The 17,179-nt window shown below is 32.9% G+C and overlaps 1 protein-coding gene across 3 annotated transcripts in view; it reads left to right on the top strand.

Moving 5' to 3' along the window:
• NIPBL (NIPBL cohesin loading factor) overlaps positions 1-17,179 on the top strand; it is a 219,487-nt gene that overhangs the window by 93,035 nt on the left and 109,273 nt on the right. For all 3 annotated transcript variants that reach the window (XM_053592103.1, XM_053592093.1, XM_053592111.1), the window contains exons 3-8: positions 2,139-2,304; positions 4,652-4,779; positions 7,811-7,910; positions 8,468-8,619; positions 15,391-15,554; positions 16,485-16,584. In XM_053592103.1, coding sequence (XP_053448078.1) covers positions 2,139-2,304; positions 4,652-4,779; positions 7,811-7,910; positions 8,468-8,619; positions 15,391-15,554; positions 16,485-16,584 — 810 coding nt within the window. The remainder of the gene's footprint in view (positions 1-2,138; positions 2,305-4,651; positions 4,780-7,810; positions 7,911-8,467; positions 8,620-15,390; positions 15,555-16,484; positions 16,585-17,179) is intronic.

Here is a 17,179-nt window from a genome sequence, read left to right as displayed (position 1 = left end):
TTGAGGTTGCTGTGAGCTGTGACGCCAAAGCACTCTACTGAGGGTGACATAGTGAAACTCTGTCTCAAAAAGAAAGAAAAGAATTTTAAAGAACATTGCCAGTCTTTTGAGAATTTTTTACTGTAATACATATTTTTAGGGATCCTTTTGTTTGTTTGTTTGGGGGTTTTTTGCAATTTTGGCCGAGGCCAGGCTTGAACCTGCCACCACCGGTATACGAGGCCGGCATCCTACTCCTTGTTGAGTCATAGGTACCGCCCCTAGGGATTCATTCTTTTGGTAGGCACTTGTAACTATAATTCTTAGTCCTTGGATAATGGTGAAAAAAATCTACCCACAATGTTAGTTCTTATGTACCTGAAAAAATTAAGGGGGAAAGATAAGAAAGGGAAGGGTAGAAAGTGAAGAAATGGCATACTTTGGCATTGTGCTGGATTTGGAACTTCATAATAGAGAAGCTAAGAAGGTTCTTCAAGAAATGTTTTTGTCTTAAGTTCCCTGTCCCCAAATACTATTTTATGGGTTTTGTTTTTGCTCAAAAAAAAAAGATTCTACTTGGATTTAGGGGGGGTAAAATAGCAGCAGCCTATATTTTAACAAGAAAGTACTGTAGCTGGTTGGATTAGCATCACTCAGGTGAGATACCTTTTTGAACTGGTTTTAGTTTTTGTTACCACTTTGTTGTAGATAAGGCATAAATTCTAATAATAGGATTACAAAGTAAGATATACTACTAGGAATTTCTTTTTGGTTTTTCTTCCCATCATTTTAGCTATACCTTGTATTATAAAAGTTTGTCTGTCCTTCATTGAATCCCAAATGATTAAAAAAAGGGTGGGGGGGAGTAGAGGTGCTATTGAGGTATGGTATGGGGTCCAGGGTATATCCCAATTTACAACTAAAAATGACTTTTTAACCTTTCTCAAAAAAAGAAAAGAAAGATAATTAAGTTTAGCTTACCCTTTAAAAATTTCATTTCTGGTTCGGCACCTGTAGCTGAAGCAGCTAAGGCACCAGCCACATATACACCAAAGCTGGTGGGCTCAAATCCAGCCCAAGCCTGCCAAACAACAATGACAACTGTAACCAAAAAATAGCCGGGTGTTGTGGTGGGCACCTGTAGTCCCACTTACTTGGGAGGCTGAGGCAAGAGAATTGCTTAAGCCCAGAGGTTAGAGGTTCCTATGAGCTGTGATGCCATGGCACTCTACCTAGGGCAACAGCTGGAGGCTCTGTCTCAAAAAAAAATTAAAAAATAAAAATAAAAATTTAATTTCTTTATTTGATTTTCAAAATTGTTTTAAAGTCATAAGGTTAAGATAATAAATTTCTGTTAGATAACTGGCTTAAAATAAAAGTTTGTCTTTCCAGTAATCCCTATTTAGTAAATAATAATTTTTCTGTGTTTTCATTAATGAGAAACCCATTATTACTAAGGCTGAGTAGCATGATAATTATACTATGTAAGTGGTTAGAAATTAAACCCAAACAAAACAAAGATACCTGACATTTTAGCTAGCTTTCTTAGATAAATGCATTAGGTAAAGAGACTTTAAATAGCTGAATTTAAAACTACTGTAAAACATTTATGTTCTTTTGTTTGCTGTTAGAATAGAATGCAGAGAAGAGAACTATTCAGGAATCTATTATTTACAAAAATATTTGGGTATTCTTCTTACAGTATCTTATTCTATGAAAGGTCTCCTGCTAAAGTGAGCTATTTATTTTTGTATATACTTAAGCTGTCTTACAAAGAGTCAAGGTATTGTTATTTTGTTAGTGATTGTTATAAATCTTCTAAGCAAGAGTAAATTGATGAAATTGCAACCTTGGAAGTTATTAAGATTTTAGTCTTTCCCTTTTGGCTAGTCTTTTGTTGACAAAAATTTAAGAAATGAAAAGCAGACGTGAAGGAGCTGAATTTTGGTCTTAAGGAGTAGGATAATCTATGATGGTCCTAGTCAAATTTGGGGGGTTTTGTGAAGTATGTTGAGCATTGGTAGGGAGAGGATGAATGCCTTTTAATAATTTGTTACACTGATATTTATAATTTATTTTCAATACCAAAATATATGTAAGCACTAAAAAGACTTCATATTGTCACCCAATTTCTAATAATGTGCTTTTATTCCAAATAGTCCTGAACCAGCTGCCTCTTCCATCTCCTTTACCTGCTACGACTACAAAGAGCCTTCTTTTTAATGCACGAATAGCAGAAGAGGTGAACTGCCTTTTGGCCTGTAGGGATGACAGTTTGGTTTCACAGCTTGTCCATAGCCTCAACCAGGTATCAACAGATCACATGTAAGTACTAAAGTGAAAAGTTTGATCTTAGTAAGAGAATGAACTATTCCTAGTTTTCCTTTTTAATTAAAAAAAAAAATTTAATACATCAGTATCTAAGTGTGCTAAGTGATTAACAAGGTTAAAATAGACCATAGTTATAGTGAGATAATTTAATTCTGAACTGTGTAACTCTTATCTCCATAGATATTCTCAGCTCTTTTAAAATGATCTCAGGATTTGTCAGGTGTGCTGCAGAGATCTTAAATTGCTCATGAAACTATATCCCTTTTTTGTGGTATTGCTAGAATAGTTAAAATTTCCAGACAACATGAACTATGCTGCTAGCTTTATTTAGAACAGACTAACATGCTTTTCATGAGAAGTATATGAATTCAGGAAACTTTATGAAAGGCTGCTATAGAATTTGGGACTAATTTTTCCTAGAATTTACTGTACCATCTGAATATAGGTATATATTTTCACACAATAAACTTTTAAAAATAAAATTGACCTATATTTCATAGCATATTTACAAACTTTTTGCATATGAATATACTTTTTAAAATTTATTTTTTAGTAAAAAAGGAATATATATTTATAACCTGAATACTTAAATGTGTAAAAAGTAAAATTTCACTGTTAATCAATAGTGCATATGTATCCTTGCATTCTTTAGGTTTTTTTTCATTTTTTAATTTAAAGATTCATTATTTAGAGGAATGAGGATAAAGCACATTACAGTGGAGAGGTGTCTGCCATTAGATGCAGTACCTTTTTTCTTTTTGAGACAGAGTTTCACTCTGTCACCTTAGGTAGAGTGGTATGGCATCATAGCTCACAGCAACCTCAAACTCTTAGACTCAGGTGATCCTTTTGCCTTATGCTCCTGAGTAGCTGGGACTACAGCCACGTGCCACTATGCCTGGCTAGTTTTTCTGTTTTTAGTAGAGACAAGGGTCTTACTCTTGCTCAGGCTGGTCTCAAACTCATATGCTTAGAAATTCCACCTGCCTTGGCCTCCCAGGGTGCTAGGATTACATGCCCAGCCAAGATGCAGTAGCTTTTAAAGGTAATGATATGATTCTAAAGTGATACACTTAATAAATGTGGTTTTCTGATTGAAAACCTGAGAAATAATTGTTCAAGCTCAAAGAAATGTGTAATATTTTATCACTCTAAAAATACAACATTGTTTAAATATTGTATCATTTCTTTTGCTTGTACATATTTATTCAGCAGTTTTTTGCCAAATACTTAAAGAGGTAAGAGAAATAGCACATATACATTAGGATTTATTTTATGAGCACTCCTTTAAGATTGCTCTCAGAATCATGGATAACATCTTTTTTTTTTTTTTTTGGATTTTGGCCAGGGCTAGGTTTGAACCCGCCACCTCTGGCATATGGGACCGGTGCCCTACTCCTTGAGCCACAGGCGCCGCCCCATCTTTATAGGTCTTTATTATTAGATCTAATCAGTAGAATAGTAACATGTACAATGTATAATTAAAATCACTGTCTATATTTAATTTTCTTATCACCTTTCATAGTTGTGAGTTGAAAATTGCTACTATAGGGCAGCACCTGTGGCTCAGTCGGTAAGACGCCGGCCCCATATACCGAGGGTGGCGGGTTCAAACCCGGCCCCAGCCAAACTGCAACCAAAAAATAGCCGGGCGTTGTGGCGGGTGCCTGTAGTCCCAGCTACTCGGGAGGCTGAGGCAAGAGAATCGCCTTAAGCCCAGGAGTTGGAGGTTGCTGTGAGCTGTGTGAGGCCACGGCACTCTACCAAGGGCCATAAAGTGAGACTCTGTCTCTACAAAAAAAAAAAAAAAAAAAGAAAATTGCTACTATATTAAGTCACTTGTTGATTTTTTTCCTCCTTAATGACTTTATTTGAGGAAACAGTGGACAATGGAAAAAAATTACATAACCTCTGGGTTTTGTCTTAATCAATATGCCAACAGTATTTTATTTGGAGGACATTCACAGAACGTTAGACTCACTCATATTCAGATAACAAAATACTATATATTCCAAGCCCAAATAGCGACTTCTTTGTATAATTATCACTTATCTGCTCTTTCATTATTTTGAGTACTTTAGACTCTACTTATTTTCTATTTTAAAACTAATTTGAGCATTCTTAATTCTTAATGCAATAAAACAGTATTTTGAGCTTTTTTTTCCTTATCTAAAAGAAAAAAGAACTCTTATTTTTAGATAATTCTCTTTCTTCAGGGATTGAAGAAAAAAATCCATACCATTGTCGTCACATTGTCATACCTATGTGATTTATTTGTATACCACAAGACTTCTTAATAAATCATGATTTTAATTTTTGGTATTTATTTATTCAATGACAGAGAGTTGAAAGATAATCTTGGCAGTGATGATCCAGAAGGCGACATACCAGTCTTGTTGCAGGCCGTCCTGGCAAGGAGTCCTAATGTTTTCAGGGAGAAAAGCATGCAGAACAGATACGTACAAAGTGGTGAGGTTCTTAATAATTGAATTTTTTAGTACATTTTTTGTGTTTCCCATATCAGAACATATTTTACCATTATTCGATCCAGTTGTCTTCTTTAACAAGCTAGCCTATCGTCAGGAATGCCTTGTTTATTCTTTGAATCACACCGAAAGCAAGCAGGAAACCAAATAGATAATATTCTTGGAGTTAAATATATAACTAAATTCCTTAGGACTTATTCTAAGCTTTTAATGTATTTTGCTAAGTATCTTAGAATGTAATAGTTTACTCTAAGAGCTTTAGAAATTTTGTTTTAGAAAATCATAGAATTGATTTGAAGGTAGTCTTTGGTTAGTCAAATGAAAAATACAGTAGAGACTAAGTTGACCACGTAAAGGACTGTAATAAGTGAGATGCCATACAGAGGTAGTCAACTTAAGGAAGTAGACCTACTATACTGATAAATACATGTGGTGTGTGTCTGCTCTATGAAAATTAGAACAATTTAATGAAGTGGTTAACTATGGCTATTTTGTTGTACTTTGAAAGCTTTTGAGCATACAATACATGTATAAATAATTATTGCAGGTATTAGTACCAATTGTAATCATATTCATGATTATGTAGTAATTAATTTAACATTCCTATTCCCTTAGCAACAGAAAAAATGTTTTATAATCTATGTTATTAAAGGAATCAATTTATAATGAGTATTATAAAAATCATAGAAGTTTTATATCCAGAGCATATAATTTTTATGTAGTCAAGGAGTACATTGTGCTTGCTTGGCTTTCAAAGTAAAAATAAGGAGGGAAAAAAAATAGTTTTGACTACTCAGGAAGGTTTGATTAACTGTATTTAAGAATTCTGCCAAATTAATTTTAGCTTACTTTATTGGTAACACCTCTATGAAGCTCCCTATTCTGTTTCCTAGTGTGGAAGTTTTTTTTAAAAAATAGTATTGTTTTGTTAATTTTATGTATGTGTGTTTTTAAAGCAATTGCATATTAATATCCATTCCCCCAAATGCAAACTATGGGAATGCCTCTGCCCAACTTAACTTTCAGCAAGTTGAAGACAAGTATACAGGGCAAGGTGGTGTCTTCACCAGAACTAATAAGCAGGATTGCAATAGTAGGAGACAGATAGGAATGGTGAATGGAGAGTTGAGTTATAAATGATTTCCAGAAGAATGTTGGAATTGAAAGAAAGTATGGAGAGATAGTTGATCGTAAGAAAGACTGATAGCAGTATCTTAATATAGGGGGATATGAGTAAATAAAATATTGGATAAAGGAAATCTTCCAAGGTTATTAATCTTTGTAATACTTTAGTGACTTATATTTTTGACTAATTTGGGTAGCAAATCACTCTACTAAAAACTTTTTGAATGTTCACAGTTTAGTCACATATTTTGTATTATACATTTGATGTCATTTTGTTATTTAATCTCTACATCTCCTATTTTATAAAAACAAAAAATAACATTTAAAATTAATTATTTGCAAATTATGATTATATGAAAGCATTTTCTATTGATAATTTGGTTTTGAAACATAAAAAGGTGATTTTTAACTGTGTGCTAAGTATAAGTAAATATGAGTCACACTGACAGAGAACAGCTAATATGCAAATCACTTTAATCGTAGTTCTTTGGAACTTAGAGCTAATGAGAAAAGGCTATTAGAAATTTATTTACTCCTTTTTTGTAGAAAGCTATTGCTTTCAAACTAGTAATTCTTGCTTATTCCAGTGATGACTGCTAATTCAGGGGGAAATTTTCTGTTGTTGTTGTTGTTGTTGGGGATTCATTGAAGGTACAAAGAACCAGGTTACATTGATTGCATTTGTTAGGTAAAGTCCACAGGGGGGATTTTTTTAATTCCCATTTCATGGAATGTTGCTTACTTTCCAAAAATAAAAATTCAGCAACAGTAATTATAGTAATTAAATTATTGAGCTGTGGGACAAAGCAATATTGTGCTAAGTTTGAGTTGGAAAAGAAAGTTCAGATATTGAAAGTTATACTACATACATAAGAGAATGCACTGTAAGTGGTAAACTCAGACATGATATTGAGCTCTAATTTCAAACACTGACTTTAGAGCCACAATTCCTTTTGTAGTATTCCTAGCAAATATAAAATACTTTTGTAGTGTTTTAACGTTTCTGGTGAAAGGCACTTTTTATCCTAACAGCAGGAAGTGAAATTTGGAAATATAACTTGAGGCTTACAGTTCCCAGAAAGAGATTGGCTAGAGAAATCATAACAAAATTCAGGGATAATCATAGATATTATCTCTTAATTTTAAAACATCTGAATAGCTGAAATTTTCTGTATCTCCTATATATCAAAATGACATTTGTAAACAATTGAGGAACAATATCTGGCTTGAAAAGAAATGTGAGAGTCTGAAAACTTTTCTTATGTTTTTATTCAATAATCACATAATCAGTTAATAGTTCCTACTATGTGGCAAAGAGTTGTTATAAAAGAAGAAATAGATGCATTCTGTTTTATTTCAAAAGATTTTTATAGTAAAATAGCAGGAATTCAAACTTTTTGGGTTTGTAAATACAGTAGTGTTTAAAATCTAGATCTAAACCACAATGAAACAAATAATTTTGCAAAGTTAAGTTCCCAAGCACAGGAGATATAGATGATAAAGTATTCTGTAGTACAAAAATGTTCCATGTAATATAAAAAAATCCATATTGTGGAAGGAGATGTGTAATATTTGGTCAAAGGTTAGATGACTCCTATAAAATCTTTTCAATTCTAAGGCTAAATAACAGAATATTGAGTAAGCAAGTAAAATTTTAACATAATAACAATCTCTGGTCCAGTCTTTGATTAGTTATATGGAAAATAATGTTTGGTAACATTGTACTGGAAATTTACAGTTTTACAGTGTTATGTATTTTGCTCGTTAAAATGAAAACATTTAATAAAAAAAAAGAATTTTTGAAAGTTTGTGAAAGAATGATTTAAGTCATTTAAAGATACTTTACTGTTAGAAAAAAATAATGTTTACTGTTTGTGTGTGTTGCATAGGAATGATGATGTCTCAGTATAAACTTTCTCAGAATTCCATGCACAGTAGTCCTGCATCTTCCAATTATCAACAAACCACTATCTCACATAGCCCCTCCAGGTAATATAGTTTATATCATTTATTAAATATGTGTTCTGTGGTGAATATGCTTGTGAATACATAATACATATATTTAGATAATGAATAGTATGTAGTTAAAGGTTGAAATTCTTAGTCTTAAGTAGTAATCCATATGAATATTTGCCTTAAAATGTTGCATATGGAAATACTCTAACATACTAATAGAAGTAGCTGTCATCTTAGTAAATGAATTTCATAGAGACAAAAGAATGTGTTAAAATAACTGATACGTTGTGGAAAAATAAGACTATTTATAGAGTAGAATTCATTATAAAGAACATGTCTTTATATATCGTAAACAGATTGGTACTTAGCGTAACTAAAGTAAATGAATTACTTCAATTTTTTACACACTGCCTACTATAACTTTCAGACTATGAATTGTGAATAATTTTTGTATGTTATTTGTCTATTTTGTACACATTTTTGTTTGCATAGATTTTATGATATATATGAGTTAGAGAATTTTATGACAGTGAAATCTCAAGGAAGAACATGTTTATTTCATTTCCTGATATTCTTTATTTGGATTTTAGCCGGTTTGTGCCACCACAGCCAAGCTCTGGGAACAGATTTATGCCACAACAAAATAGCCCAGTGCCTAGTCCATATGCCCCTCAAAGCCCTGCAGGATACATGCCATATTCCCATCCTTCGAGTTATACAACACATCCACAGATGCAGCAAGGTGAGAAAGTTGTTTGTTACTTTACTGGGAATGCCTTATTGGCTAAGGAATTGCTTATTAGTTAAACATTTATTTTTTTAAAATAATTTTAAAAAACACAAACTAAAACTGTGCTGTATACTGATTTGTCAGTAAACTTTTTAAAAGATAGGGCTTAAATAATTAAAAACATGTTATATTTATCATTTAGGAGGTAAAAGGAACAATGGCATTTTGGCCCTTTGTATTCAGTTATTATAAACTATGTACATTTAATTATGAAATTAAGAATATTTTAAAATAGAACTTCTCTTCCAGGGGCACTAAGCCAAAAAGTTATGTTTTAATTGGTAAAGTGGATATAGTTGGCCCTCTATATCCATGGGTTACAAGTTGTGAACTTAATCATCTGCAGACTGAAGGTATTCAGGAAAAAAAAAACTGGGTCTGTCCTGAATATACACAGACTTTTTTCTTGTCATTATTCTCTACAGTATAACTGCTATTTATGTGGCATTTATACTATGTTAGGTATTGAAAGTTATCTAGAGATGATTTAAAGTACTGTATATAGAAGGATATGCATAGATTATATGTGAATACTACACTATGTTATATCAGGGACTTAATCATCTAGAGATTTCGGTATGTCTCTCTGGAAGGTATACCCCACAGATACCAAGGGTACCAAAGGATGGTTTTACTGTGAAAAATTTACTATAACATGGTTACAGTACAGTAGAAGAATATTAATCATTTTTGATGTAGAGATGTCTGGATTGGATTCCTAGTTCTCAGTTGATTACTAGTTCCTTTTTTTTTTTTTTTGTTTGAGACAGAGTCTCACTATGTTGCCCTCAGTAAAGTGCTATGGCTTCATAGCTCACAGCAACCTCAAACTCCTGGGTAATTCTCTTGCCTCAGCCTCCCATTAGCTGGGACTATAGGCACCCGCCACAACACTTGGCTATTTTTCTGTTGCATTTGGCCCCAGCCAGGTTGGAACCCGCCAGCCTTGGTGTATGTGGCTGGAGCCATAACCACTGTGCTACGGGCGCCAGCCTGATTACTAGTTCTTAATATCATAATAATAATATTATGATGTCTTTTAAGATGATATTGGCTGGCCTAAGGTGGGAGAATTGCTTGAGGTCATAAGTTTGACACCAGCCTGAGCAATAATGAGACCCCCATCTCTACAAAAAATAGAAAAAATTATCCAGGAATGATGGCAAATGCCTGTAGTCCCTGTGACTAGGGAGATTAAGGCAGGAGGCTTGCTTCATCACAGGAGTTTGAGGCAGCAGTGAGCTGTGATTGTGCCATTACATTTCAGCCTTGGTGACAGAGGAAAACTTTGTCTCAAAAACCAAAAAAAAAAAGATTATATTGCCTTGATATATATTTGTTGGCTATTAATTAATTAATTGATTGATTATTAGCTTAAAATTATTTTTTAATTTTAACTTTTTTAATTTTAACTTTTTTTGAGAAATTTTTAAAACATAGGAAAGTACAAAAGATAATAAAATAAACTTCTTTGATTTTGTCTTCCATATGTAACAGCAAATTTTAAACATTTGCTGTCAGCCATTAGTTTCTATATGTGTATTCTTATTCTTACTATGCATGAAGTTAACACTTTCTTCATTTGTAAACTTGGTAACTTAAAAACTTTTATCTGTGTCATCTATTAAAACATGTAATTTACAGTTTTGCAAAACTAGCCAGTGAAATATTACATTGACACCATTTTACACAGATATCTGCACTCTCATGCTTATTATACTACTACTCACAATAGCCAAAATATGGAATCAACCTAAGTGCCCATCATTGGATAAATGAATAAAGAAAATGTGGTATATTTGCACAATAGAATATTACACAGCTATAAAAACAAATGAAATCCTGTCATTTGCAGCAACATAAATGAAACTGGGGATCATTATGTTAAGTAAAATATGTCAGGCACAGAAAGGCAAATATCACATGTTCTCACTCTCATGTTGGAGTGGATCTTATGAAGACAGAGAATAGATTGGTGGTGGAGGCCTTCCAGAGGCTAGGAAGACTCGAGAGGAGGGGCAATAAAAGGGAGATTGATTAATAGGTATAAATATACCCTTTGATAGAAGAAATAAGATCCATTTAGAGTTTGATAGCTTGCTAAAGTAACCATAGTTTACAGTTATCTATTATATACATACTTCTAAACAGGTAGAAGAGAATAATTCAGATGTTTATAGTATAAATGAAAGACAGTTAAGGTGGTGGATATCTGAGTTATACTGATTTGATCTTTATAAATTATATGAATATATTAAATTATCACATTTACCCTAAAAATGTGTGCATTAAAAAAAAATTTTTTTTTATTCTGATAAGGAATAAGTGGCTAGGTCAATGGGACAGAAAACAATCCAGAATAAGACATTTAGAGTATGAGAAGGCTAACATTTAAAACATTTTTTTCGATTTTATATTATAAAAACGTTCACTTTTAAGATTAGGATGAGCCACCTTTCCAATAGTCATCATGACACTTTGCCCTTCAATACATCTGCTTAGAAGAAGATTCTCGTATATAAACACCAACTGTGATACCTCTAAAAAAATTAAAAACACTTCTGCCATCTATCTAGTCTATATTCCATTTTCACCAGTTGTAAATATGTTTTTAACATTTTTTTTTAAACATGATCTAGTCTGGTTTCTCACATACTACATTTGATTTTTGCATCTCTTGTGTCTCTGTTAATCTAAAACAATCCTGTGTGTGTTTTTACCCTCATGGCACAAATAATGATTTTTGAAGAGTTTGGTGCCACTTTTCATTGTAGGAAATTTCATATTCTAGACTTTACTGCTTTCTTATAGTGCTATTTAATTTATTCATTTGTCTCCTATGTTTCCCATCAACTGAAAATTATCTTTAAGGATTTTATTAATTTCTACTTATATTTTTGACAGGAATACTACATAAATAATGATGTGTCCTTTATATTGCATCATATCTGAAAGCACATAATGACAATTGTCCCATTTTTAGTGGTGTTTAACTGGTGACTATCTGATCTCTTTATTGTAAAAGTGCGTATGTTTTTCATATGCAGCTACTAAGTAATCTGTGAGGTGATACTTTGAGATCATGCACTTACCTTATTTCCCATCAATCCTCTATCTAAATGGTTTAGCATCCAGTGATTCTTATTTTATTAGTCCTTACTTTGTTCACTGGAAAATGATATTTTTAAGTCCTATCATTCATTCCAATGATGACATTTTAAAATTGGTATATAGATAAGGATGGGTTGTTTCATTAAATTATGGTGATAAGACATTTTGAAATTTTAGTTGGATTTTTGGATCACATAGAGAAAATATGTTCTAGATAAGTTTTTGAATGAGTTTTTTAAATTATAAGAAAATATGGATAGGGCGGCGCCTGTGGCTCAGTCGGTAAGGCGCCGGCCCCATATACCGAGGGTGACGGGTTCAAACCCGCCCCGGCCAAACTGCAACCAAAAAATAGCCGGGCGTTGTGGCGGGCGCCTGTAATCCCAGCTACTCCGGAGGCTGAGGCAGGAGGATCACTTAAGCCCAGGAGTTGGAGGTTGCTGTGAGCTGTTTGATGCCAAGGCACTCTACTGAGGGCCATAAAGTAGTGAGACTCTGTCTCTACAAAAAAAAAAAAAAGAAAATATGGATAGGTTTTTGGTAATCTTAGATTTGAGAAGGCCTTGTTTCTAAGCAAACTGAAAACCTACATTGTAGAAATGGGAAAAAATAGATGAATTATGAATTTCTATATAAAAGAAGAGACTGGAAATTATACAAACATGTAAAAAATAAATATGAGCGAGAACATTTGCAACATTTTTTGTTAATACAGCATATTTGTTTTTTTAATATTCCATGATCTCATACAGATTAAGAATAAGACACAAATGGACTAAAGAAGTAAATAGGCAATTTACTGGAAAAGAACAGCCAATCAGATACAGAAAGGTTTAATAAATACATGAAATTATGGTCAACTTGGCTCAGAGTTAAAGACTTTTGATTAAAATGTAACATTTTGTACCTATCAGATTGTTAAACATTTCACAGTCTTCAATGGGACATAAATCGATACAATATTTTAGAGAGCAGTTTGCCAATATCAATTTAATGTTCTTATACTTCACTCAATTCAAAGTCTACCTCTTTTGAAAAGGAAGGGATAAAAAACATACTCTTTTTTAAGAAGTTCAACTAAACATTCAATGAAGAGTTATTCTAATCTTAAAATATTGCAGAAAAAAGAAAAATGTCAGTACTTTCCCAACTCATAAAGTCGTATAACATTCTGGATACCAAAATCGGGCAAAGTGAGGAAAGTATGAGAAAGGAAAAATTATGGACCAATCACCATGTATGAACACAGAAACAAAATTTCTAGATGAGTATTAAGGAATGAAAAATAGCAGTATTATCAATCTATGTGACAAAATTGGATGTGTATCAGAAATATATGTGTCTCATTACAAAAATTTTGAGATACCTAAAAATTCAAGAAATATAAAATTTGTGCAAACAAAAACAAATGAAGCCCTCTCAGGAACACCAGTAAACCCAGCAAGTTAAAACTTGCAGGGTGAATCAGAAAGGTTGCTGTCAACTATGTTTCTTGGAAGTGAAATAATGGACCATAACACAGTCTGTCTCAAAACTTTTCATAGTGACCCACACAGATTGATTAGTAGTAGATAATATAATTCAGATGAGTGGGGTCATTTGAGCCTCTTAATAGCTAACAAAAGAGTGTTCAAAAAATTGAACATTCATATTTTCTTTCATAGTTTTTAAAACTTTTTGCAGAGTAAGAGTAGGTTGGCATCCTGGTAAATGCTATTTAAAATATTCAGAGCATTTCTCTTCAAATCAAGGATAAGATATGAAGGCCTGTAATCACTTTCACTTGGTTTGCAGTCAGTGTCCTAGCAAACGCAGGAAAGTAAGAATATAAGAAGCATTTAAAATTGTATATTTAACTATCGGTACAGAAGAAACAAAATGTCATTTTCCGGTGATATAATTGTCATCACAAAAAATTCAAGAGAGGCTACAGACAAGATATTAAAATTAATAATAGTATTCCATGTTACTGTATATAACATTATAATGAAATTAATTACATTTTATACACCCATAATAAGCGGTTATAAGTAATCTTTTTGAGACAAGAGTCTCAAGCTGTTGCCGTGGGTAGTGCTGTGGTTTCACAGCTCACAGCAACCTCAAACTCTTGGACTTAAGTGATTCTCTTGTCTTGGCCTCCCAAGTAGCTGGCACTACAGGCACCCACCACAGCGTCTAGCTAATTTTTTGTTGGAGTTGTTGTTTAGCAAGCCTGTGCTGGTCTATACCTGCCAGCCTCTATGTATGTGACCAAGCCCTTTTTTTTTTTTTTTTTTTTTTTCATTTTCAAGAAACACAGGATCTGTCACTCTACTGCACAGGTTGCAGTACAGTGTTATGATCATATCTTACTGCAGCCTTGAACTTAAACACCACCATGCCCAGCTAATTTTGAAAAAAATTTTTTTTTTTTTTGTAGAGACCGAGTCTCACTTTATGGCCCTCGGTAGAGTGCCATGGCATCACACAGCTCACAGCAACCTCCAACTCCTGGGCTTAAGCGATTCTCTTGCCTCAGCCTCCCAAGTAGCTGGGACTACAGGCGCCCACCACAACGCCCAGCTGTTTTTTGGTTGCAGTTCAGCCGGGGCTGGGTTTGAACCCACCACCCTCCGTATATGGGGCCGGCGCCTTACCAACTGAGCTACAGGCGCCGCCCAATTTTGAAAATTTTTTTCAAGATAGGGGTCTTACTATGTTGTCCAGGCAGGTCTTGAACTCCCAGCCTCAAGGGATCTTACCACCTCAGGCACCCAAAGTGCCAGGATTACAGGTGTGAGCCACCATATATAGCTGATGATATATGTATAAGTAATTTTGACAGCTGTTTATTAATATTTAATAAAGTTTTAAAATGACCATATCTAACAATACCTAAGTCTTAGATATTGACACCTAGAATTCTTACACTTTTATAAAAAAAAATAAAAGTCAGGTATAAAAACATACATTGCAATACTATTTTTTATCTTTTTTTTTATGTTTTCATATGTTCTATATCTTTTTATTTTTTATTTTTATTTTTTATGCAATACTATTTTTAACAGCAAAAATTTTAAGCACTGTAAATATCCAAATGGATCCAAAAGAATGGATGGTGTACATTATACAGCAGAACATATGTGATTATTTATTTAAAATAAATGAATTTAAAACTGTATATATAAAAATACATAAATCTCAATATAATATTGAATTGAAAAAAGTAAATTATAGAGGGATACATACATAAACTGTTTAAAGTTATAATATAAAAATAATACTATGTTTTATTTAGGAAGATACTCATTTATAGCAAAGGTGTAAGGATATGCATATGTAGAGTGAACTTTAAAGTCAACATAGTAGTTAACTAGGGAGTAAGGGGAAAGGAATAGAGAGGAATACACAGGTAAATGGAGAGCTTCAACCATATCTGTAATGTTTTACTTCTTTACAAAAATAGATCTGAATCTGGCATGGTGTTAGGATTTGATCAAACTGACTAGTCAGTATATGAGTGTTTATTATTCTCTGTAATTTCTGTATACTTACATATTTCTTGTGAACAACTGTTCTCTAAGGGTTATAACAGTATTTTTATGAACTTTTTATTCTTATTAATTTCAGCATCGGTATCAAGTCCCATTGTTGCAGGTGGTTTGAGAAACATACATGATAATAAAGTTTCTGGTCCGTTGTCTGGCAATTCAGCTAATCATCATGCTGATAATCCTAGACATGGCTCAAGTGACGACTACCACCTACACATGGTGCACAGGCTAAGTAGTGACGTATGTAATATATTAGTTATCATTAAGGTAATAAAGTAGTTCTAATATTTATCATACAACCTAGTATTTCCTTTCTAAAATTTAAATGATATCTCCATACAGCAAAGTTTATACTAGGTACCAAAAATCTAGCTATGACAACATGGTTCTTGTATCCACAGAATTTAGTCTAGACTGGTAAACCATGGCCAGTGGCCTGACCCACGAAATAAGAATAGTTTTTACATTTTTGAGAGTTAACTTAAAAAAATACAAAAACAATATGTGACAAAGACTGTATATGGCCCACAAAGCCAAAAAATATTCAGCTGTCTCTCTATAGAAGAAGTTGGCTGACCTCTGGTTTAGAGGCGTAAATTCTTAAATAGAAATGTAATTTCAATTTTAAATGAATATTACTCATGCCAAAATATTTCCTAAATAATAAACCTTTATATATTAGTAGTTGGCTCTTTTTCCCTTTACGGCTTGTACAAAGTTATTTTTTTTCCCTTGAATTTAATGTTCCTTTGATGTTACTAAAATATTCCACATTCTGGAAATTTGTCTTGTTATTGATATTGTTGTATTTTTATGTTAGCTGCATGTATTTGACATTAGCACAGATGACAGTGGATTCTGTCCTCAAGACTTTTACATTTTTGTAGGGTATTCATAGCTCCTTTTGTAGAAAATAGCAAACAAAAATGGAGCATACTAAGTAATACCAATTTTCTTATTCATTGCCATGCTTAGGCTGTTGATTCTTTTGGATACAATTTCAATTCTTCTAAGATATACCAAGAAGAAAACAGGAAAGTGCAGAAGAATTATGCTTTTGAATTCCAACACTTTACCTGTCAGTAATTTATGTCTTTTATTGGTTCTCTTTAAGATTTCTATAAACCCTCTCTCATTATTCAAGGTATAAATTTTATACTCTATTCTTAGGATGGAGATTCTTCTTCAACAATGAGGAATGCTACATCTTTTCCTTTGAGGTCTCCACAGCCAGTATGCTCCCCGGCTGGAAGTGATGGAACTTCTAAAGGTATTATCTTAACTAAAATTTTCCTTTTGCATATTTCTTATTTTAAATTGAATAAAGAAGTCAGATGCAGGTACCAAAAAATTGCTCTCTCTTTTTTTTTTTTTTTTTTTGTTACAGAAAAGAATAAACCTGTACTTAAGTGTAGATCAGGGGAATTAATTTTGTTCCTTTTCATTGATTCATTCATCCTCCACTTTCTTTAAATTCTCCTAAACTGTTAATAGTATTCTGAGATGTATCCAGTAATGTTCTCATTGACAAATCTAGTGATATTTTCAAAACACAACCTTTTTAACCTCTCTTAAACATTTGAAATTCATGATCAGTTTTCCTCATTCCTCCGGAAAACCTCATACTGAGCTCACCTGTTTTTCTCATATTTCTTTCCATTGGTAACTTCTTTTTTTTCTTCTTCTTCCTTAGCAATTTTTATTTTTCAAGATTTCTATCATTGGACTTTTTATTTACCATTCTACTTTTCCCCCCTGGTTGTTTTACTTGGTTTTAAAAACCAGCATTGATTACTTCTGTGAACAGGACTCCTGAATCAATCTTTGGCTCTAGCCTTTCTCCCAAGTTACAATTCTTCATTTCC

The sequence above is a fragment of the Nycticebus coucang genome, chromosome 1, assembly GCF_027406575.1.
Source record: "Nycticebus coucang isolate mNycCou1 chromosome 1, mNycCou1.pri, whole genome shotgun sequence".
NCBI classification, from domain to species: domain Eukaryota; kingdom Metazoa; phylum Chordata; class Mammalia; order Primates; family Lorisidae; genus Nycticebus; species Nycticebus coucang.
Note: the sequence above shows the minus strand (reverse complement) of the source record. Positions and strands in the feature narration are given on the sequence as shown.